Source organism: Lissotriton vulgaris, chromosome 1_2 (assembly GCF_964263255.1).
Source record: "Lissotriton vulgaris chromosome 1_2, aLisVul1.2, whole genome shotgun sequence".
NCBI classification, from domain to species: Eukaryota; Metazoa; Chordata; class Amphibia; order Caudata; family Salamandridae; genus Lissotriton; species Lissotriton vulgaris.
The window spans coordinates 268538155-268561777 of record NC_141686.1 but is presented as its reverse complement, the minus strand read 5'-3'; the positions used below and the strand labels follow the sequence as shown (position 1 = coordinate 268561777).

At 47.0% G+C, this 23623-nt stretch overlaps 1 protein-coding gene across 2 annotated transcripts in view; it reads left to right on the top strand.

Moving 5' to 3' along the window:
* KDM4A (lysine demethylase 4A) overlaps window positions 1-23623 on the top strand; it is a 500020-nt gene that overhangs the window by 63048 nt on the left and 413349 nt on the right. For both annotated transcript variants that reach the window (XM_086953195.1, XM_086953196.1), the window contains exon 4: window positions 18794-18908. In XM_086953195.1, coding sequence (XP_086809321.1) covers window positions 18794-18908 — 115 coding nt within the window. The remainder of the gene's footprint in view (window positions 1-18793; window positions 18909-23623) is intronic.

Here is a 23623-nt window from a genome sequence, read left to right as displayed (position 1 = left end):
TATCAGACTCCTACAGGAAAACTTTCGGCCAGGCCTTGGTAGTTAGTAGACTGGAGTACTGTAATGGCTTGTTAATCTCGGCCAATGAGGAACAACTACAGAGATTACAGGTGGTCCAGAACACCGCAGCGAGACTAGTTCTCAACGCTCAGCCAAGGTCTCCTTCACTCCCCCTCTTGGTCAAACTTCACTGGTTGACAATTAGGCAGCGCGTAAAATTCAAAATTTGCTGTACAATTCACAAATGTCTTTTTGGTAATGGACCCAAATACTTAAAAGAAAAATTCACTCTCTATAAACCTACAGCAACTACTCCAAGTCCCAAGGATAAAAAAGGCAAGGCAGGGAGGGCAAACCCTGCCCTATAAAGGCCCCATTCTTTGGAATTCATTGCTCCCAACCCTTAAAAATACCACCAACTTTCAATCTTTCAAGAAAATCTTAAAAACCTTTCTATTTATCGCCTGCTAAGAAATTCACTCAAGCCCTTTTACAGCTCAGAACCAGGTCTTAGCTCCTTTGTTAAAGCGGAAGCGCGGAGATACCCCTCCGGGGGTCGAATTCTAGCGCTATATAAGAATATAAATATAAATAAATAAATAAAGTGTACTGGTGATCTGCTTGTGTGAACCGTATATCATATTTGAAGACTGTATTGAGCACGGTGGACCATACCCTAGAGACATATATTGCTCGCAGGAGGCATTGTTGTTCCTTTACCCTTGTCCTGATGAGGCCCAGAAGGAATCGGGGCTGAAACACGGCGACAGTTGGTGCTTGGAGTAATCCATTAAATCAAGAAAAAAAATTATTTAATTGGATATACACATTGTAAAATGTTTCAGGAGGTGTAGCTGGTACCTCGTGTATATAGGCTTGCCTCGCAGTGATTGCCGTTAATGAGGGTGCAAACACTGATACTGAAAACCGGGGGGTAGGAAACCATATAGGATGAATTGAAGATATGCATTTATGTGACCAATTGAATATATGTATATGTTTGTTTATGTTGAGATTTTTAAAAGAAATTCTAAGAAATTTTGAGAACAATTAAAACTAAGATAAGAATTGTTCCGATCAGGAATAAATAGTGGTATGTGGTTTTTGATGTATAAATAATTGGGATGGGACTATGTACCATTAAAAAGTATAATTCAATGTATCCTATAGTTGACTATGTAGGTATATATTCCTCCACTTCGCCAATGTGTATAATGTGTTATTTCTTAGCCCAGGTAGTGTAGGGTGTTTTGGGCAAACCCCAATGATTCATTAATCCAGTTTGCTGGGAGCAGCAAATTGGTGAGTCATCTCACAAAAGCAGCAAGCATTTGAAGCTTCCCCTTCGTGGACCCTGCCCATCCTGTGGGAAACGGTTTGGCATCTTGACCCAGGATGTGTTTTGTTTCTGGACCCCGAGAGTGGGAGGCTCTCGATGCAGGGCTCCAGAACATGTCTGATGGTGGCAGCTGGCGAGCAGCAAGTCAGCCAGGACACTAGAGTCTGGGCGTTTTTCAAGTGTCAGAGGGCATCTCTAAGATGTCCTCTGAGTGCATTTGGCCTTAAATCCCACACTGGCATCGGTGTGAGTTTTATGTGCTGAGAAGTTTGATGTCAAACTTCCCAGATTTCAGTAAAGACATAATGGTGCTGTGGAGTTTATGACAAACTCCCAGACCATATACTCTTTATGGCTTTGCTGCACTTAAAATGTCTAACAATGGACTTAGACAGTGTAGGGATACAGGGCTTATGCCCCTGTGCCCTCGACAGTGGTCTAGTGCATCCTGCTAGAGAGGTGGCTTACCTATACCATAGGGAGTGGGTTATATGCATGGCACACAGGGTTGTGTGCCATGTCGACTCTTCACTTTGCTCGGTATCAAAACACGCAGCCTGCGATGGCAGTGTGTATGTGTGTTACAGGGCCTCTAAGCTTGGCACAAAATGTGCTGCAGTCTTTAGAGGCCTTCCTTGGTCACAGTGCCCTGGGTACCCATGCTACTTTTTACAAGGGACTTGCATGTTGCCAGAGAGTTGCCAATTAGGTTTGCAACAGTACCGTTTTAGAGAAAGAACATAGGCCCTTGTTGGCAGAAACCCAGGGCAGTTAGTCAGAGGATCAAGATCAGGCAAAAAGTGGGGGTGCAACCATGCAAAAAGGAGCACTTTGCTACAGTGTTTCTCCAGAGGCTGAACAGAGGATAAATAGATCATACTAATGCTCCTTTTTAGGTCTCGTGGCGTTTACAGCGCGAAGCGCTGTCTTGCCAAAGACCTATTGTCAGCGACTCTGCTTTCCAGGTGACAAGAGATGGCCACGCGCTTCTTCAAAAATCGGATCGGAGCGGGCCGCGAACGCGCACACTGTGGCCATCTCCTGTCTCCTGGGAAGCTCCAACACACACACAGCCACACCTCCCCCTGCACGCATGCGCACACACAGAGACACACACAAGAGCGCACATACACGCGCACATACAGAGACACCCCCCCACCGTCGTGCGCACACACACACACACACACACACGCACAAGCACCAAGACCACCCGCCGCCCCCCCTACAACTAAGGCCCACTTACTGCCACTCCGGACATCTCTGCGAGGCTCTCCCTCGGGCATGGGAGCCCCGCGTCATCACTGCTCCTCCAGGCACTCCGAGACCATTCCCCCCAGACCCCCCCGCTGCCCCCCTCCAACTAAGCCCCACTCACCGCCACTGCGGACTTTCTCAGTCTCCTCTGCGGGGTGCGCTCCACGCGGGCCCCCTCAGCTCACGGGAGACCGGGACTGCCCCGGACTGCCGCGCACTCCATCCCTGCCCATGTCCCAGGCAAGGTGGCAGCACGCATGCTCAGTGTGTAAGCGTGTGTGCACGAGCAGCTATTGTGCCGCGCACTTTCAGTTTCACTTCACTGGCCCTGGGCTGCTCCCGAAGTCGGATCCCTCATTCCTAGGTGGTGTGTGCCCGAGGCTGGAGAGGAAGGGGAGACAAACAGAGCTCGAGAGGCAGGAGGCGGTGCGAAAGGGCAAGGGGGGAGCCGAAGGCGAGGCGTGAGAGTGAGGCCCCAGAGGCGCGAGAAACCGGGATTATGGGATGAGAGACACGTCAGTGGCAGTTTGTGAAAGTACGCAAGAAGAGAGGATATAATATAAGACAGGATGGATGGACAACCGGTAAGGTTCAAAGTAAAGAGTGGCGGGCGATGGGGCAATGAAGGCGTAAAAGAGTGAGGCCCAAGGCCTGAAGGGCGAAAGAAAAGGCACCGCAAGGAGGGCAAGGTCGGCAAAATCAATAAAGCAGCAGGGAGCCCAGGGGCATAAGGGAGCCTCTGTATGCGATTATGGTTGAATAGCGCTAGATGGGACGGTGTTCCTCAGATGGGGCGAAGTTCCTTGCCTGAAATGGATAGCATCCTTGACACGCCGTCGTGTGTGTCAGCTTGGGCTGACACAGCTTCGCGGGCTGGCGAGCATCTAAGTACTTAACAGGTCTTTAAAGACCATTTACATGTAAATGAGGCTTTTGTTGTTTGTTCACCCCTTCTTACAGCCCCTCTGTCTTTGGTTTGAAGAATTAGCACCCCACCCCGAAATATTTTTCATAAAATTCATGCAACACATTGTCATATACAATGCCAATAACTCAAACTTGAATGCTGCGACCCCTATTGCATTGCAAATGCTTGTTGTGGTAGTGTGGGTGATCAGTTAGACTTATCAGAGGGTTGTGTTAGTATATTGGTTGTACACACAGTGGCAATAAATAAGATGCACACTTGATGAATAAATCTGAGACCAGTTTATAAAAATAGTACTTTAATGGAGTGGAGAAGTGTGGCTCACTGGTTAGGGCAGGCAGACCCTGAAGCAGAGGTTAGACCCGGGACCAGGGTTCGATTCCCGACGCGGCAGGGTGTTGAGCTCAAATGTCCACGGACTCGATAATTCTCGCTTCGGTGCCTGACCTAATCATGGGTTCACACTCTGCAACTCTGGGCATTATGCTTGCTTAATCTCCACAACGGCCCCCCCGCGGCGGGATGCCTGGCTTTCACCTTGGGGATGCCCTGTAGGGGCTATCTCACAGGGAAAAACCAGGACGGGATCCCAAGGCAAGCGCGGAGATACCCCTTCGGGGGTCGATTCCGGCGCTATATAAGAAATATAATAATAATAATAATAATAATATATTTATTTACTAACACCACCCAACTTTCATAGAAGCAATTACGTTTTTAAATAAAAAATACTTTTCTGGTTCAAAGTGTACACAATGCAGTTTTCAGTCTTTGCAATGTTAACCCCTTCGACGCTCATGACGAGCTGGGCTCGTCATGGCGTAGCCCGCTCGCACGCTGATGACGAGCCCAGCTTGTCACGTAAAGTGCGTTTTTGAAAAACCCAGCGCGCTAGCGGAATTCCGCTAGCGCGCATGGTGTTAATCTATGGGAGGAAAACAATAATGTAGATTTGCAAGTAGGTACACAATTTATAGTTCCAGTCTTCAGGGTTGAAGGTTAGTAGAGGGCAAGGTTCAGGTGAACACCAACACTGCACCACCAGGGGGCACCAGGGCGGGAGGGTGCCGAGGTAAAATCTTGAGCTCTGGCCCAACGTGAACCAATAGGTACTTGAAGACACGCAGCTTGCAGGTATGTAAAGTAGCTGCAGGGTTCAAGCTTTGGGGTTTAAGCAAGCACAGGGCGCCACAAGGCAGCACCAAATATACACTGGGTACATACAGTGTGTGGGTGTCCAGTGCAAGCAAATGGATGATCTTGAAAACAGGTTGCATGCATTAAAACATAGGCTGCACGAAGAACACCTGCGACAGCAGAGGTAAGCTTGGATGCAGTGGGTTGCAGGGGCACCTTCAGTCCAGCTCTCCAAGGCCCAGGAGCTTCAGGTGCAGTGGTGTCCTTTAACTTGGGATTTCCCTTACCGGAGCCGGTTATGGTTGTTTGGAGCCTTTGGATTCACACTGCATGCGTCGTCCTAGAGTCCAGAAGTTGTCACCAACGGTGGACTAAAACTCGGGATAGCTTGGGAACCTCTTCTGGACCGGTGAGCCACTTGGACACAGGCCGGAGGCGTCTGGTGCAGAGTGGTCGGGGATCGCGGTTCCGGAATGCATTGGACAGAGCCTCTGTCTTCGCAAGTTCTGATCTTTTTTAAAGGCAGGCAGCCCTCCCAGGGGTTTTGGAGGTTACTGGCTGCAGAACAGGTGTTGTTTTCGCAGGATCTTTGAAGCTGCAGACGGGACGTTAGGGCTGGGGCAGAGTCAGTAGGTCTTCAGTCTTCTCTGCACGGCGTCTTCTTTGTCCTTTCTCTTCTTAGGTCGGCAAAAACTAGTTTCAGGGTCTTGGGGAGGCACCTAAATAATATATTTGGGGGTGTTTTATGAGAGTGACCGGTGGGGCCAATGGGCACTTTACCTGGGGTGCCTACACCCTAAAGTATGCCACCTTCCTGTGGGAGGGGCATAGTCCTTGCCCTGATTGGAGGAGTCTCACCATCTTGAAGATGGCGGAGACTGAAAAATGTGCATCACCACGCCTCCTGCTCCTTAGGGGTGGAGTTGGCAGAGGTGGGCACACCTATTCTTGCTAGGTTTTCCCGCACAAAGTGGGGATGTAAACCAAGAGCTGCTATCTGTTGCTAGCAGCAGAGGCTGTTGGTTGTACTACAAAGGTGGCAGGCCTTTGAAGCTTTCCTCTCAAGCACTGTGCCTATCCTGGAGGAGGAGGAACAACGCCTCCACCCAGGATGTGCTTTATATATAGCCACAGTGAACAGAGGGTGTCGACCCAGGGATCCAGAAAAATGTCTGGTGGTGGCAGGCTGCCTAAAGCCATTCAAGGACCACACCAGGGTTGGTAGGTTTTCAGGGGTTACCTCTAAGCTGCCTCTGAGTACATGTTTCAATAAATACCACAATGGCATCCGTGTGGGTTTATTGAGAGGAGTTGTTTGGTACCAAACACTCTTGGGTTCAAAGAAGCCATCATGTTGCTGGGGAACTCGAGTTGTTGAGTTTCCAGCCAATGTACTCTCTATGGCTTGCCCTGACACTTACACTATATAAGAATAGACTTAAAAAATGTTGGGGCATAACTGCTCATGCAGATATGCCCACTCCTGTGATATAGTGCACCCTGCTTTTGGGCTGTAAGGCCAGCTAGAGGGGTGACTTACCTATCTATACCTTAGGCAGTGCTGGTTGTGCCATGTCGACTTTGTCGCTTTTCACTACACCAGGGCATGCCAGATGCAGGGACAGTGGCATGGCCTTGGTGAGGGGTCCCCAGGGGACCCTCTTCAGTCGCCATGCCCGGGGTACCAAGGGTACCATTTACTAGAGAGTTACAGGGGGCTGAAGTTGCCAATTGTGGAACAGTTTTAGGGAAAGAACACTGGTACTGGGAACCTGGACAGCAGGGACCCAGTACTCTACAGTCCAAGTTGCATCAAAGACCAGGAAAAAAGTGAAACCCACTTTGCCACAAGAAATGACTGAATGGAAAATGTCACCTGTCAACATCTCATCATGGCATAGAGGCGAACCCTTAAAGAGGGGGCCTCCAGTGAGTTTGCTGCCTTTTTTTTATTTTCATATAAAGATGTCAATGAACGTCTGCAAATTACAGTTTGAACAAAGTTGGTGCAATCCTGTCAGCTTATCCTCAACCTTTTCCTCACTCCACCCCTTCTTTGAGGTCTTGGAACAGAATGCCCAACAACATAAATGACCCCACAGAAGCCTTGATTCTGGGGGTGACCACGATTGAAGAAAAGATTTAAGTGTTGACCAGGTGGTGGAGAACAAGCAGATCTGTATTTTATGAAAGATCTCCGATAATGCTCCACCATCCTTTCCATCCCTACAAAAAGACAGAAGTCTGTACACTACCGAATGCCATAAGAATTGGAGCAAATAAACCTTTTGTCCTGGGGCCTGGCGATTCTAAAATAGTTAAATGGGGGAGCCAACACTAGCCATTGCGTTGTACTCATTTAAGATGTTTTATTGATTTTATATGAATAATGTAAACAGATCATGCTAGGATAATTGTGCTGTACTCATGTATTGTAAACGTTTAGGGACGTGTGAACAACACATACAATGGTATGCAACTTCTTAACCTGTTTGTCCCATCCGTGCAGCTTACCAAAGAGAAGTGGAAACATTTCTGATCTTTAGCCAGACCTATGTACGCATTCTTGGACCATCTCGGTGTACATGCACTGTGCGTGTGCATGGAGTTTCTTTGAGCGGGCACCCGAAAATGTAGATTTCTGAACCTGCAGGAAAGCTAAAGACCGGGTGCTTTTTTTAATGGAAAATCCTGCATTTTCTTTCGTGTTTTGTGTCTGGTACAATTGATATGTAGAACAGCAGATTCTCTCTGGGGCTGACTCACTTGTGAAGTAACACACGAATACCTGCTTTCTGCAAAAGGAGGGTTGTATGGTGAATGTGCTCCGTGAAATGACTTTAAAAGCAATCGCGTTTGGATGAAAAGTTGTATAAACATCATGTTTGGCGTGCTCAGCATTAACGTGCTTGGTTGTGAAGGGGAACAAATTGCACTCTAAAACACGAATGAGCCCAAGGCCACTCTTCCCAACAAGTGAATTTTCATTGAGGAATTTGTAAGAAAAGTGTAGTAACGGGCGACTCAAGTCCATGTAGTCTAATACAATTCTCTACGAAGAATGCAGCGAGTAATCCTTCCTAAGTGTAGAGCATCACTTCTTCCTATAATAAGCATGCGCGGTGCACCTTTAGGCATGTATGTCTGTGTTTAAAAGACTCATTGTAGATCATAGGCTAGCCGAAGGATGGGACGATTATGAAAGACCCTTGTTAAAGAATGCCGCGTGTGTTTGAGGGGGGGGGACAGGGGGGGGGGTTGGGGATGGGGATGGGGCGTGGGGCGTGGTCTTTACGTTTGACATCGAGTATGTTCTTGTGTGCATTGCATTGTAATAGATCGGGCTGTGAACGAATAAACACATTTTAAATGAAAAATGATGTTAGACCAGCAGTTTTTGTGACACATTCATGCAAGAGGTGCAGTCTTGTCTGGTGCCATCTGCTGTAAAAATCACAAAAACTAAAGATGAAAATAAAAATGATACAGATCTAAATATGAAAGTATTCACCTGTGTTTAGATCTTCCGCCCACTCTTAGAGATGACTGGGTTGAAAGGAAAGGAGAGGAGGATTGAGATGTTTTTTTTTTTTAAGCTTATAGCTGTCCAAGGTTTTCCTAGCACTGGATGAGAGTGCTGTAGAAGAAGGTGGACAGTTGGGGGTTACAGTGGGGAAAACCATGCCTTGAGCTTCTTCCTGAAGCTGAGCTCCTCTTCGAACAGTCTCAGCTCCCGGGGCAGAGTTCCACAACTTCGGCACCAGGTGTGAAAATCATCTGCCTCCCCATCTTTATCTTAGTTCTTGAGGTTCTCATAACCTTGTTCTTGTAACCTTTGGTCTTGTGCAGACCAAAGGCATCTTGTCGGACTATATGGGGAGATGAGGTCTCTGATAGATTCAAACCTAGCAAAAGAGTGCTGTTTTTAGTTGTCGTTTGACAGTAAAAAATTACTCCTCCACAATTTTCTTTATAGGAAAGAGTTTTTCTTTGAATTGGAGGTATGCTAGTGCATCACTGAATCGGAACCCAAGTAATCTTGCTGTGTAATTTAATCATTTTAACCTTGATTAATTAAAATCCTAACATGATATGCAAATTAACTGTATGAAAATAGTGATGCCACTTTTGAGGACAGTTTGTATGTAGTATTTTTATAGCGCAAAGCTAGCGAAAAGATAGCAGGTGCGCATGTCGGTTCAAGGGTAACTATACAGTCAACGAATGAAAGACCTGCAAGGGTTCTCAGTGCAGAAGTGAACTGTTACTGCATTTCGATGTAGTGTTGTTAAAAGAGGTATTCCTTCAAATCTTTACTAAATAGGAGCAGAGTTACGAAAAGTGTTGCTTTACCATGCCTTTTCAAAGGAAAAAACCATGGCAAGGAAGTATTGCTTGCTGGCTCTCTTCCTTTCTGAATGATAGGTCTCAGGCGGTCCGTCTAGGGCCATATCTTGCTTCCCCTTTGATTCGTTCATTGAAGGAGAGAAATGTGACAGTCCTCAACTATGCAGATGATCTGCAATTGGTCTTTGAGATAGATGGTTCTAACCGCTCAGTGGCGGACTTTCTGGGAACACTGCTGTATATACAGCAGTGGATGGACAGCAACCATTTGAAACTGAACCCGGGTAAGACAGAGCTTGTTCTGACCGGGGACAGCCACAAATTTTGGGGTCCACATTATTGGCCCGTGGAGCTGGGTCCACCTCCTTCCCCTTCCAGTTCAGCTAAAACACTGGGAGTCTCCCTTGATAAGGAACTCACATTGAAATCCCAGGTGGGCAATGTGATCTCGAAGTGCTTTCTCCAGATGCGCAAGATCAGGAAAATTCACCGGTTTTTCACCCAGGATGCTCTGATCCGGATCATAACTGCCACTGTTACATCTCATCTGGACTATGCAAATTCCGTTTATCTGGGTATGCCACTCTATTTGTTCAAAACTAGGCAGCTCGGCTGGTCAAGCGACAACCTAGATGGCAACCAATTAGTCCTGTGCTTGGGAAACTACATTGGCTTTCCATCCTCAGCGATGTGTTTTCTAAAGAGGCTGCCTTGTGTTCAAGGCTCTGCATGCTAAAAGTCCTGCCTTCATCAACAATCTATTACCCAGATATGTTCCCAATCGGACCCTTCGCTCAGCCCATCTCTCCTCGCTATCTGTACCTAAGTTCAAACGTGTGCGTCAGGAAGGCCGCCGCTTTGCGGTCCTGGCGCCAAAACTCTGGAACTCGTTCCCTTTGGCAATCCGGTCTTGTACTGACACTATGCAGTTTAGGAAGCTTCTCAAGACCTGACTGTTCCAGCAAGCATATCACATGGTATAGTGGACAGCTTGCTGTCTGATCAGTCTGCCCTCAGTATTCTCTGTTTTCTGGTCAGCGCCATGAAGCCACCCGGTGTAAGTGCGCTTAATAAATAACCCCTAACATTAACATTTAGATAATATGTACTTGAGCAGTAGAAAATATATACTAAAGATTCTTTCCGCATCCATTAAAAGGATAGTTGATACAAGAAACTCTTGGACATGGACAAAGTCTTCTTGCCAATATTTTGGCGTTTCTCTTAGTAGTAATGTTGCAGCCTGTTTGTTCGCCAGGCATTTTTATTTTTATTTTTTATAATAAATCTTTATATACATTTTAAAGCAAGCCACAAACAATACAAGGTTACGTGATTGCAAGGGCAGGCGCAGATATCGCAGCGACACTTGAAGCATGGATTCCTTTCCCCCCCAAACGTATTCGTCACAGCCCAAGTGAAGAGAATCAAAACAGGAAATAAGCTGTACACCTGCACTATGAGATCCATTCTCCCCGAGACTTTTGTAAGTCTTTTGACACAACCTCTTGACTTGTATATCTTAGGCAGAGCAGCGACTGCTCTCTCCGGTATCCTTGCTACTTAAAAAAATTATTGAAATTATATTTTAGTTTTTTTATATTTTGCCGCATTTTAGGATTTGCATTACTTGCACAGTCAGACTTACCCGCACTCCTGCCTGCACCCTCTGACACCCGGCTTCCCCGCACCTCCCTGGTCCACCACGGGATTTCTCCCGATTGTTGTGGAGGCAGGAGCGGAACATCCACCACTTCCGGGTTAGAGGGTAGGAGGGGGCGGATCTCACCGGCAACACCCCATAAAATCAGATGCCTTTCACCGCATGCAGCGGACGCGCCGGCCCGTCTGCGGCCAGGGCCAGGGGCCACAACCCCTGTCCGTTTTCCCGCCCACATCAGGAGCTACAGTCCAAACCTATACAAGCTAAGAGGGAAAATATTTTCCTTGTGCCATTTCTCCTGGAACCCAGCAGATCAGCATACTATCTGCCCTCAGTGTGGGTTTAGACTTCTTTCTGTCCCTCCTACTAAAACCTCACAACACAGTATGTACCTCTTAAACTGCAGGCCTCTTCCTGGGCACTCCCTAGAAATCTCAATGTTACTGGAGGAGCTAAACCCTGATGCTCTATTCCTAACAGAGACATGGCTGCACGATCAGTCAGAACCTGACCTCATCCAGGCCCTCCCCCAAGGATATCAAACACTATGCAGCGATCGTAAAACGGGAAGGGGGGTGGACTAGCAGTGATTCATAGAAACTGCTATGTATGTCGCAGTTCACCCATCTCTGTCCCAGATTGTGAAAGTCTCCCCTTTACTATTGAATTCTCACCCACTAGCACCTTCTCGGAGTACTTTTATATCGCCCACCTGGCGCACAAGGGCAATTCCTTCACGCGCTTCCATCAATCATAGCCAATCTTGCTTACACCCTTCTAATTTCACTCTTCTAGGAGACCTTAACATTCATTTTGATGACCCCAATGACTCCAACGCCAGAGAAGTAATCTCCAGCCTCTCCGCTCTCGAGCTTATACAGCTAGTGCCCTCACCAACCCATCTCAAAGGGCATCTCCTTGACCCTATTTTCAGTAATTGCTCGGACTTACAAATTGGAATTCCTTCCCCCCCTTCCCTGAACGGACCATTTTCTTATCCTTCTAATGTGGTGGACTGTCCCAAATCTATGCTTTTCTAAGCCTGTAGCAATGCGCAAAACCCGGAACTGGTCTAAATGATCCCAATCGGAATGGCTGGGAAGGCTCGAAAACCACCCAACACCTCCAACCCCACCCTGGGGAATGAGAATTATAATAAGTGGATCACCAACTCACTCGATCTGGTGCTCCCCATCAAAACCGCTGAACTCAAATGTTGCAATACGACCGCCCCTTGGTACTCCGCAGACCTCCATGAATCAAAACGCATCTGCAAAAAATGGAGAGGAAATGGCGCCTAGATTACTCTCCCTCTAAGAAAATGGCCTACAGAGCTGCGATCAAATCCTACAAGGCCAGCCTTAAACTCGCGCAGGCATCCTTCTTTGAGGAAAAAATCGCCAAAGCAACCTCAAAACCCAAGGAAATATACCTCATAGCAAAATCCCTCCTTAAATTACCTGAGTAGCCCAAAGATTTTGCGAATGTCCAAACTCACTGTGACAACCTAGCTGAGTTTTTTTCTCCGTAAAATCGAAACGATTAACACCTCTTTCTCCCACTTAGTCACTCTGCCCAGGAACTCCTCAGAGCCCAGGCCTTCATCCCCAGCTACACTTGACCATTTCCCTCCTCTAGATCCCGCCAACCTAGAGTCGATCATGTATCAGGTAAAGTCCAGCTCACCAAATGACCCTGCACCCCCGCGTACCCTTCTCTCAGTCATCCATTAAATTTTACCCACCATCCTTGAACTACTCAATACCTCCCTTTCCACCGGTACTGTCCCACTCCCTTGGAAGCAAGCCATGGTGAAAGCCCTTGTAAAGAAATCAAATTTAGATCAAAACAACCCTTCTAACTACTGACCTATCTCCCTACTGCCCTGGCTAAGCAAACTCCTCGAAAAACATGCCAACACAGTGCTAACAAACTTTCTAGAGTCCAATACACTTTTAGACCCTTCCCAGACGGGATTCCGCCCCTCCATGGGACTGAAACCACTCTGGTCGCAGTGACAGAGGAGGCCAGGAGGATCCTGGATAGTGGAGGTTCGGCAGCCGTCATTCGCCTTTGACAATGTAAACCACAACATCCTACTGCACCGACTTAGCTGGAAGGGAATCTCAGGAATGGTAATAACCTGGTTTAGGTCTTTTCTCTCCAACCGCTCATTCCAGGTATTCGAGAGGGAATGTACCTCCCCCAGCAAGCCCCTGAATTGTGGTGTCCCACAGGGCTGCTCTCTAAGCCCTACCCTATTTAATGTTTACATGAGCCCACAAGCCGAGATCGTCCGCCCCTTCGGAGTAAAAACCGTCACTTATGCGGACGATACTCAGCTAGTGGTGGCTCGGAATCCCCCCCTAACTCACCCCACGGCCTGAAAAACTGTCTGGAAGCAGTCACCGAATGGATGACATCCTCCTGCCTGAAATTGAATGGGGATAAAACAGAGCTCATGCTCCTTGGGAACTCTATCAGCAAGACCATTGACCCGCTCTGGCCCCCTGCCTGGGACCGCCCCCCGCACCCAAAGACTCGATCAAAAGCTTGGGTATCTGTCTGGACAAATCACTTTAGTTTAACCACCAGGCGACCAAACTATCAGCCACCTGCTTTGGCCATCTAAGACTCATGTGCATAATCCTCCCCCTGCTACCTTTTCATGCCAGACGGATAATGGTCCAAGGTCTAATTCTGTCCCGCTTAGACTTTGGGAATGCCCTATATCTTGGGGCTCCCCAAGCCGCCCTAAAAAAAATTGCAGATAATTCAGAACTGTGCTGTTAGAACCCTCCTCCAAATCCCCCAACGAGTTTCTATCAAATCCAGACTCAAGGACCTTCACTGGCTCCCAGTAAGGGCAAGGATAGAAGTCAAGGCAATGTGCATTGCACATCGTTCTTTCTGGGATACAGGCCCCATTATCAATCGCCCCCTGATAACCGCCTACCATCCGACCAGACAGATCAGGTCCGGGTCCTCCTTCCTCGCCGTAATACCCAGGTTTAAGAAAGCTAGGTGTGGAGGCCGCTAATTCTCCCATAATCTCGCCAAGCTCTGGAACGCCCTCCCTCTCTCACTCAGATCGGAGCCCAAACTACTCACCTTCCGCAAACTCCTAAAAACCTTGCTCTTTAACAAACCAGAGTAGCTCTCATCGGCTCTGTTATAAGCGTGACTTCTGCAGCGCTGGGACGCATAAGGGTAGCCATTGGGCTATATAAATTGTATTTTCATTTAATTTCATTTCATCTCCTTTTCGACTTGGCATCAGAAGATCATACCTTTCGGCCGGGTAGACAGATCAGTAACCACCAGTGCTGAGCAGTTTCCTGTTTGGGCACGAGGTACCCAATACCTGCGAATAAGCTATGGTACTTAGTGTCAAGCCATCCATCCGTTATCCCAAGAAGTAGCACTCTAGGATCCAACTCCACCGCTTCCTGCAGCGTGCACGCGATCCGCTCATTGACTGAGACCCAATGAGCTTGTATAGCCGGGCAGGACCAGATAACCTGATGGAAGGACGCAGAGGGGTTGTCCAGTGTGGGCAGTCATACAAGCTTGATATATATATATATATATATCTATCATAATCATCAGTGGTGCAGGAGAGCGGCGATACCACAAACGCCTCTTTAAACTCTCTACTAAGGGTACATGTCTCTGATGTTTAAAGAGGCGTTTGTGGTATCGTCTCCCTCCTGCACCACCGACGATTAGGATGCATGCCAGCAAACCCAGAGTGAAGTTGTTTAAGCTGGCGAGCCCCCAATCACTACATCGGAGGAGCTGCAAATGAAGGGAAGAAAGTAGCAGCGTGAGTTCAGCGCTGGGAGCTGAAGCACTACCCTTGGCGGGGACTGGCGCTCTGCAGGAAGCCCTAACATTTGACTCGTGGCAGTGTTTGCAGTCGGGCCTGCTGTTGGCTTAAAAAGGGGAAAGTTCCAGCAGATCACAAAGCAGGATACAAGGTGTGCGCTGACATTAAACGTAAAACTACCTAAAAGATTTCTACACTGCTGTAATAACAAGAGAGTAATGAGAAAGGGGTAAAATTATGTGTTTACAAGAGGATATTCACAAGGAGTAGGGGCAAAAAGAGGGTACTGGCAGAGAGGTACTAACAGGTGTAAAATGAAGACTCTTGACATGAAGTGACAGGAGGGGCACTCTGGAGGAGGGTTTACAATGAGGACTTAATAAGAGGGTACTCACAGAGAGCAGTGTCTATCGGAAGCCAGGGTGGGGCTCTTTGTACCATGCACTCATGGGGTCCTCTAGCCCTGCAGTAACCTTCAGGAGACACGTCCCAGCAGACACTGCAGACGTGCTGAAGTCGGCCATGGGGAAGCAAAAACTCTGGCTGTGTCCTGAAAAGCAGCCCTGCCTGAGGGACAACAACTGTAAGAACGCAAGCCAGAGAGCAGTTCCCTCACTGCCTGCACGTAAGATGTCTCCTGGTACTGGAAGCGCCGTGTCCAGTTTCAGAGTAGTGCTCGAGCAGTTGGAAAATACTCTTCTTTTTTTTTTTTTTTTTTTTTTTTTAAGTAAAACGCAAATAAACGCCCCAAAAGTCTGACCGCCTCCATCTCCTACACCAGCGCGAGGTTCCCCACACCTCTGTGCGCCGCACTCCAGGGAGGGAGGTGGAGAGTCAACGAGAAGCCAGGAACCGGGCGCAAATATGCCAAACATGCTAGAAACGACAATGATTTGAAGCTCCCAGATCACTGAACATGTCAGAGAGAGGGAAGGGAAAAGAGAGAGAAGGCGAGAGAGCAGGAGAGTGGGAGAGAAGACAAAGGGGAGGCAGGCGGGCGGGGAAGCAGCTTCATTGAGCCCAAACCTCCTGACCCGGAAGCACAACAGGGTGTTGACGTCACCGTCACGACCACTGAGCCTGTCTGAGCCAGGCAACCAGGCCCTCCTGATCCTTGAAAGGACAACCAATTACTGACCTCAGAGTCACGAGCACCACACAAGCCAAGCCCCTTCTGACCTGGAAGCACGAGTATTCGACTATTACTTGATGTTGGTGCCTCTAGCTTTGAATTTTCAGCAGCCTGAGCCCCAATTATAAAAATACGTGCATAGGTCTCGATACCACACCCAGTTCACCCTTGAAAAACAACCGAAGTCAAGCAGCAGTGTCGCATCCAATGGTATAGCAACGAAAAGCATATAGAAATCACGTGACGTTATCACGGGTCAGTTTTGTGTATAGAGGCTGGGAATTGTAGTTCACAGTAAACCGGGTGGATCTACCAAATGACGCAGACTCCTGAACATGTCCTTGCACAGCATGCTGGGTGCACGGCTAAGCGTAGGTCTTGCCTGCTAAGTTACTGAGAATATATTCAGATTTTAATGTCATGTTTTCACCCATCTTGAATCACAAAGCCTTCCAGGACAAGTTTTCGGAAACATGAGCCGGCAGTACACGCTAATTAGAAACAGATGGCCCCAGCATCATAAAGTTGTCCACACTGAAACATGCCTGGCCCCCTTAAAGGTGAGAATGTTTTTGCGACCGTAGCAAAGCAGACGACCCTGTCCGGATAAAAAGGTGAAATGGCGTCAACAAAAACACCTCATTTCCAATGGCAGGCTACCGTTAAGCATAAACGGTGATGCCAGCCAATGGAAATGAGGGGCGGAGCTTCAAGCCCCCTTCTGAAATTCCTCATCCACAATATCTGACCAACTAGCAGCGCATGCGATGCAATGCTAGGTGAGACCTAAAAATCACTGTGAGACTTGCAGGAAGTTGTTAGCAGGACAGTAATACTTACCTGCACATCGTACAATTGACTAAACAGGAGGAAGCTGCTGGTTTGTTATGAGTGCGCAGCGCTCTAGAAGCCAATAATGAAAGAGACAATAATGGCTTCTAAGCAGACCATCTTTGGCAGCTTTATTAGAGACAAATGTTGAATAACTAGTATTTTGGAAGCCAAGGGCTGCAAAAAGTACACTCGCATGAGCTACAAGTCAACAGAGGGATTGTACTGTCTACCATAGTCTTGTGCATTAATGGTCCAGGAAGTGAGCAGTATAGCTAGGAAATTCCCAGTCGACCCAAGGGTTCCATCGTCACCCTTATTTCTACGGGGTTAGCTTTGGGGACTGTTGTTAACAACTCTTTATATGCGTCAAGGGTGTGTCACACCTGTAAGTATTGAAAGAATTGTGAGTTATGGAGGTCATATTTGGCTTTCAGATAATCAAAGTAAACTATGTGGTCCCCGTTCCGCAGGTCCCCCAGCGTACTGATCCCTATCCAGTCCCCCTCCAGACCCACTTCAGCCAAGGTGCTGTCAGTACACCCAAGCAAAGGATCTGTAAAAATGCTGCCATCCATCCAACATGGGAGAGGGATTTTAGAAATCTGCGGGAGCGAGGCAGGGAGCTTCCGCCCATAGAGTACATTGTGAACATCCCAGTTCTCAGCATGTGGAGTTCTAGATGCCAGGAAGAATCCTGGCAATCCCCGAACAGCCAGTCGTTAAACTGTACCATTCGTGCAGCCCAGTAGTATAGGTGGAGGTCGGGGCGCCCAGACCCTGATCGTTTGAAGAGGCCGAGCATTTAGTATGGGAAACTCTGGGGGACCTGGAGGCCCAGGAAAACCTTGTGGCCATAGATTGGGAAAGAAAGCGTTTGGGAGAACAAAAGGGTGATTCTGTGACAAGTATAGAAATCTGGGAAGGACCAACATTTTATAGAAGGCGATCCGGTCCGCCAAGTTCGGGGGAAGGGTAGCCCAGCTAGCGAGATCTACACGTGTGCACGCGTCAGTATTGGAGCAATGTTGAGGTGCCATGCTATTCGTGGCTCACATGCAATGTGAATGTCGAGATACTTGAAGGGGCTTTCGCCAGGTTTGAATAGATTCTGTCTTTTAGATTTTCAACCATGGCACTCAAGTAATATTGCTCAGTGTTTAGAATAAAAACTTTTGGATTGTTTTTCTTGGAGTACTCTACTGCTCTGATGTCTCGTAACACTGCAGCATTCCACTTTGCTTGCAGAAAACTGCTTTGGAAGTGAAACCCACTCAGCATCATTAGTGCTGAGAGTTGCGCTGTATCTTGGATGACAGAATCAGTTGATAGAAGTTGTGGTTGATTCATTTGCTTCACTTTGGGAAGTAATGGAAAGGTTTGCTCTGTGTGTGTGGGTGGAGCATCCAAGGCAGGCGGATAGAAAACCTTTCAGTCTTTTTCAAGTGGGAGTTCAGTTCTTACTCTAAGATTTTGGATTTGTCATTGGAATTAGATAGTTCACCCCAGCACTGCTCATGTCTTCTTTCTAATTCATGCAAAGGCAGAAAGGGCTGTGACACATACTGTTTTGACAACATGCATGCAAGAATTATAGAAGCCCTTCTGCCTTGCCCTTGTACATTTTCTGAATGGCTCTCTCGGTTTTGTCTTAGTTAGCCTATTAAGTATGGGAGCCCGCTATAGGTACTATTGTTTTACAAAGTTGATATATCAAAGCCCCCTTTTAGTGAGAGTGGCTACCGCCCTCTCAACATAAGCATTAAGAGATTAGAAATGTTATCAGTATAGTCTATAGTTGTAGATATAGGACTTTTAACCCGGTCCTCTAGAAAGTTGAGAAAATCAGTAGAAAATCTGAATAGTTTCCGTAACCGGGGCCATTAGATGTCTAGGAAATGCATGCCGGTAACCTGTACATTTGTGTGCTTGTATGTGCTTTCACATATGTGCCTGGACAAGTGAATGGAGGAGACTATTGAAAGCTGTGTATGCATGTTGCAAAGATGCTGGTTTCCACCTATGCAGTTGAGGGTCCACCGCTCCCCCCTCCTCCCCACATCGGCTGTATGAAGTTGTTCTGGAACTGCTGGAATTAGCCTCCATGCTATAGCAGTTCTGGAATTAACTTAACTTTAAACCTCCAGTCACTAACCCAAGTCCAGGCCCAGTACTCCACTGTCTATTGTTTTTCGATTGTATCCTTGGGTGTCTCTCCCACCCCCTAAACCCCTGCTCTTAGTGATATAAGATCAAATCTTATATCAGGGTGTTCTGAGATTCTTTTTGGATCAGGTTCCGTGACTTAGAATCTCATCTGTTCTCTTTTCCAGGTACTGCACCCCAAGGTATTCAGATTTCGAGGACTTGGAGCGTAAATACTGGAAGAATTTGACATTCAACCCTCCAATCTATGGCGCTGATGTGAATGGATCGCTGTATGACAAGGTAAAGTAGCATGCTCCCTCCCCCATTTGGTGACATTGTTGAAAGTGAAGGAAGTTTAGTTTATTTGAAGCTCATAGGAGCAGTCTTCACATGTTCTGCCTCGCACGGAATACTCTAAGCTCTGGGCTGGACACGATTTCGAAGTGTCTCCTATTGACTGTAGAGTATCTCACTGCCATCAGCCGGAGGAATAGCAGTGCAAACACCTGCCTTTTATTACTAGCGTTGGCTGTTGACCAAACCCCATAGCATTCTGGGCAAATCATATTCTCATCCTGTGCCTCATTTTTTAAATATCTAGTGTAATCTAAATATGTGTTGTGCTAAATAAATACTCTGCCTAGCTCTGTCCAAGTTACATGTGCCCCCTCCAACGGTCCTATCATATCCTGGTTTCTGAAATCTGATTTGAACTGTGAGCCCTCCTGCTTACCTGTAGTGAATGTTGAGGGTGTTTTTGGTTTACTGTTGTGAGTGAAACTGCTGTGTGTTAGTATCCATTGTAGTCCCCTTGATTCCATGTGTGTGTGCTGCACAAGATAGTACTCTTTAATGTTCAAGGCTGGTGTAGTCCTCTTAGTTGTACCAACCCACGTGTACATTTCTCATGCCCACCGCCATGAGATTAGGTACGGCTAAAGAGCGGGAGAGATAATCTGGCCATTCCTGTTTTATGCTTCTGGGTTTCCCATGCCAGTGTGAAACCTACACTCTCTCCTGCTCATGACCAATGCCCCCTAGTTACATTGTTATCCAAACAGGGCCATCTCACATCTACAAGCAGAAGCAGATCTCAGAGGATCAGTGTGACTGTTGTAAATTTGGACCACTGGAGTGGAACGAATGATCTCTGTGGAGTAGAGGAGCATTCAGACATTCAAAAGGCTCCGCCTCCTGATTGGCCAGGTTTGGTTAACAATGGAGAATAAGGATGGTCAGGACTCTCTTCAGTGTTTATCCTCCGTGCCGAGGAGGTCCTGTGTATCCGCATCTGGTAACACAAGAGAAACATTAGGAGGGCAGCAGTTACAGGATGCCATTCTCTTCAGACTGGGTCAGTCTGGGAAAACCTACAGCGCGCCATTTTACTGCTGGACCTGTAACAAGCGTAAAGACTACCTGTCTGCAAGAGGAGCTCTAGAGTGCCTACCAGGAGGACCTGATCTACGAGGTGAATCCAAGGCCTAATTGACAGGAAGGGCATTCATGGGGGCATCTTGACAGGCAGAGACTACCCAGGATCCACAGTGCTGCCCCATTGTCAGTGCAGCTGCTTCGGGACAACACAAAGACATCTGGGTCGAGAATCTGGCCCATCGCTTTCAGACATGGGAAATCGTGATCCTGCTCCCCAGCCTATCCAGTACCCATGGTGTCTTTCCCTACAAACTCTACTGACCTCTTGAGGTCCAGAGAAATCTGGGCTTTGCCTCCTCCTCCAACACCCCACCTCAGATCCCATTGCATCAGCAAGTCGAGAGCACACTGGTTATTGCAATTGACGTATTACCTGCTGCGGGCCCAGCAATATCGCTCTTTAAAGCTGCAGGCAGTAGTCCTTGTTTTTACAAGTAGCCGTTGAGCCACTGGCCTCTCTCTTGCCTGTCCATGGAATGACACCCTCCGATTGGAAATTCTCTGTTGCTACTAATTGTGTCCAAAATACAGGCCCCTGCTCCCTATCACCTAAATGGGACACCCAGCAGGTATTGGGGCTCTGCTTCCAGTGTCCCAATATGATGGTTTGGCCTTGCACCCTAAACTCTGTAAACTAGACTTGTGCTCCTCCAACAGTTACCGCGAACACCCACACCACTGTTCCACCCCAAGAATCTGCATTATGCATCTACAAGAAACCTGTTTTGGGCTTGTGAACTTGCTTTGTGTGGTGGGATTTAGGCCAGAGAGGAGTGTTTGCATTTCTCAGTAATCTAGTTTCTCCAATTGCCCAGAGGGCTAGATAGATCATATGCTTTGTATCTTTGTGTGGCACCTCCGGTTCAATAACTGACATTGGTTAATCTTGGTCATAGGACTCCATGATATCTGGATTTGTTATACTTCGCATGTAGAAGTTTAAAACACTTTAAAGTTTGTTCTGAGGCTCACAAGGTATTGTGCCTTTCTGGGATTTTGGTGTTTCATAGTTATGATTATACTATTTCCTTGCTTGCTGTTAAATTAATTTTCTTTCTCCTTAAGTAAATTAGTGACTGAATTCTCTATTCACGGTTATATATTGTGCGAGTCTTTCTCCGTCCTGCATTAAGCCTCGGCCCACCTCCCCTAGAGAGTCAAGTGCTGGAAGGAAGCAAGTGTTTGGTCATTTAGTTGGGGCCAAGTGGTCATGTGGCTCTGAGACACCAGTGGTAAACCTCCTTAATCCACAGTAACCTTTGACTGCTCCAGAACTCCAAAAACCGCCTTACAGACACAATCGCTTTCAACAGTACTCCGATTGCCCTGAAGCATCTCTGTAGGTTGACATTATCCGTACAGGCTAAGATTAACAAGATTACATTGAGAGGAAGCTATGAAGACATTTGGGGTTCTAACTTCGGCCCAGAAGGCACCAGGACCTCGAGGTTTAATTGTTTGTCTTAATTTTAAGCCCATTATTTTACTTGCCTGGAAGTAAAGTCCTTTAACAAACGTTAATTGAAGCAGGACTTGACGCTATTGTTTCTAAATATTGTGTCCTACTGTTTTTAGAGAGCCCTCTACTTCTTAGAGTAAGGCATGCGTAGTTACCTGGTCATAGGGATGGCAAAGACAGTAATTCATGAATCGGCTGGAGGTCCTAGCCCCTTCTAAATGTGGCCCGACTGATTTGCTGGAAGTCGAAGGAGGATTGTGAGGGTGTCACTTTGTAATGTGTGCCCAAGAAAGAGAGTGTACTCCAGGACTGGAGAGTTAGAGAAGACGAAAGAAAAGTTTTGCCTTGTGAATCCTTTTCTGGATTCACAGGCTGTGCGTTATTTCCCCATCCAGTTGTTTGGTCTGGAATTATCCTTATTCTTGTTGTTTTTCTTTGTGGGAGTCGTCGACCACCATTTGGTGATCAGTCCATCCCTTGTGTCATGTCAGAAGGTCCCCCGGAAGTGCCTGTGTGTGGTTGCCATCTTCAGATTCTTTTTTTCTGCCTGTTGGATCTGGAAACATGCCTGAAGAGCTCCGAAGAATCACAGCTAGTGAAGACAAGTGATCAAATCTACAAAGAGCAGTGATTGAGCGCAAGAAGGTTGTAGGAAGTTGGCTCTATTCACACTATCCCTTACTTTGGTATAGTATATACAGAGTCCAGGGAGTCTCCAGAGGTATAGCAGAGGCTAAATTAGGTAAGTACCAACAATTCTCTTTGTGGTAGTGTGGGCGAGGTGTTAGGCTTATCCACAGGGTGTGTTAAGCATTTATTGTGTACACTCAATCAGGACTGAAGGCACACACTCGGAGACTGAATCCAGAGAAATTAGGTAAGTATGAAAAAGGTATACTTAAGTTTTATTTAAAGAACCAAGCAAGACTTGGCACAGGTAAGTAAAATACACTCTCAAATGCAAGACTTCACAAGGAAATGCAGTTGTGATTGAATTCACAATAGTTACAGGTTGGTATGCCTTTAAAAAGCAGTTTGAATTGATTGCACAGTAATTACTTTTAGGTTACTTCTTGATTACTTGAATAGAGGACTGGGAGTTGTATGCCTAGATACCATACATAAGGATCTCACAATACCAAGGTAAGTACGACTTTTCTTGGCTTGAGTTAAAGTTAGTTTTTTCCATTCTGAACAACAGTTCAACACTTGGAACGTTTTTAGGACCAAAATCTTACAACATGGGTTCCTATGGGAGAAACGTGGTTATTGGTTACACAGGTAAGTAAACATCTTACAAGTATGAGTTTTGGGGTTAGGACTGTGGCCCCCCAAGGTCTAGGTTGGCACTCGAGTTGCACCAGCAGCAGCACTGGGACGGCAGGGTGCAGAGTGCAGGTGCCCAATGTTCGTCAACGGGGTTAAGGGGGCCTTTGGTTAGAGACTGCTTACAAGTAGACCGCTCCGGTGTGGGAGCAAAGCTACTGGGGTTAACGTCCGTACTGCAGGGGCCAACAATCCGCACAGGAGCTGCACCACCAGGGGCATTGGGGAGGCAGAGTGCAGGGTGCCAAGGAGACGTCGGAGACCCTGTGTTCTTAATGGAGACCTTTGGTTCGACAATGCTGCAGGCTCTGTCAGGGAACTAATCCGAGGCTCCCCCGTCTGGGGAGAGAACACCTCTGTGCACAACCAGGGGGACCGAAGTCTTATTCCATACACAAGTTTATACGAGAATCAAAGTTATCCATCTCAAGGTTTTATTTGAGAATGTAGAATATTTAGACATTCCAATCAGGAAAAGACTGAAGCCAAAAACATGTCTCTGTGGTAGTCATGTTGTAACACAATAATCCTCACACATCCCAATGCATTTCGGGCAGACGCCCTTCGTCAGGGGATTACTCTACGAGGCAAATCAGAAAATAGCCAAAATCACTAAAACATCCTGCAACCTGCAACAAAATGCTATACAATGTCATGCGACTACCTAACTGAAATTTAAAGCAACAGAACATAAAAAAATACTGATAATGAAAACGAATGCATTATTTCCTGCATAACGAGTAGAAGAATAAAACGGTGAGAACAAACCAACGTGCCACCCAAGCTCTCCCGT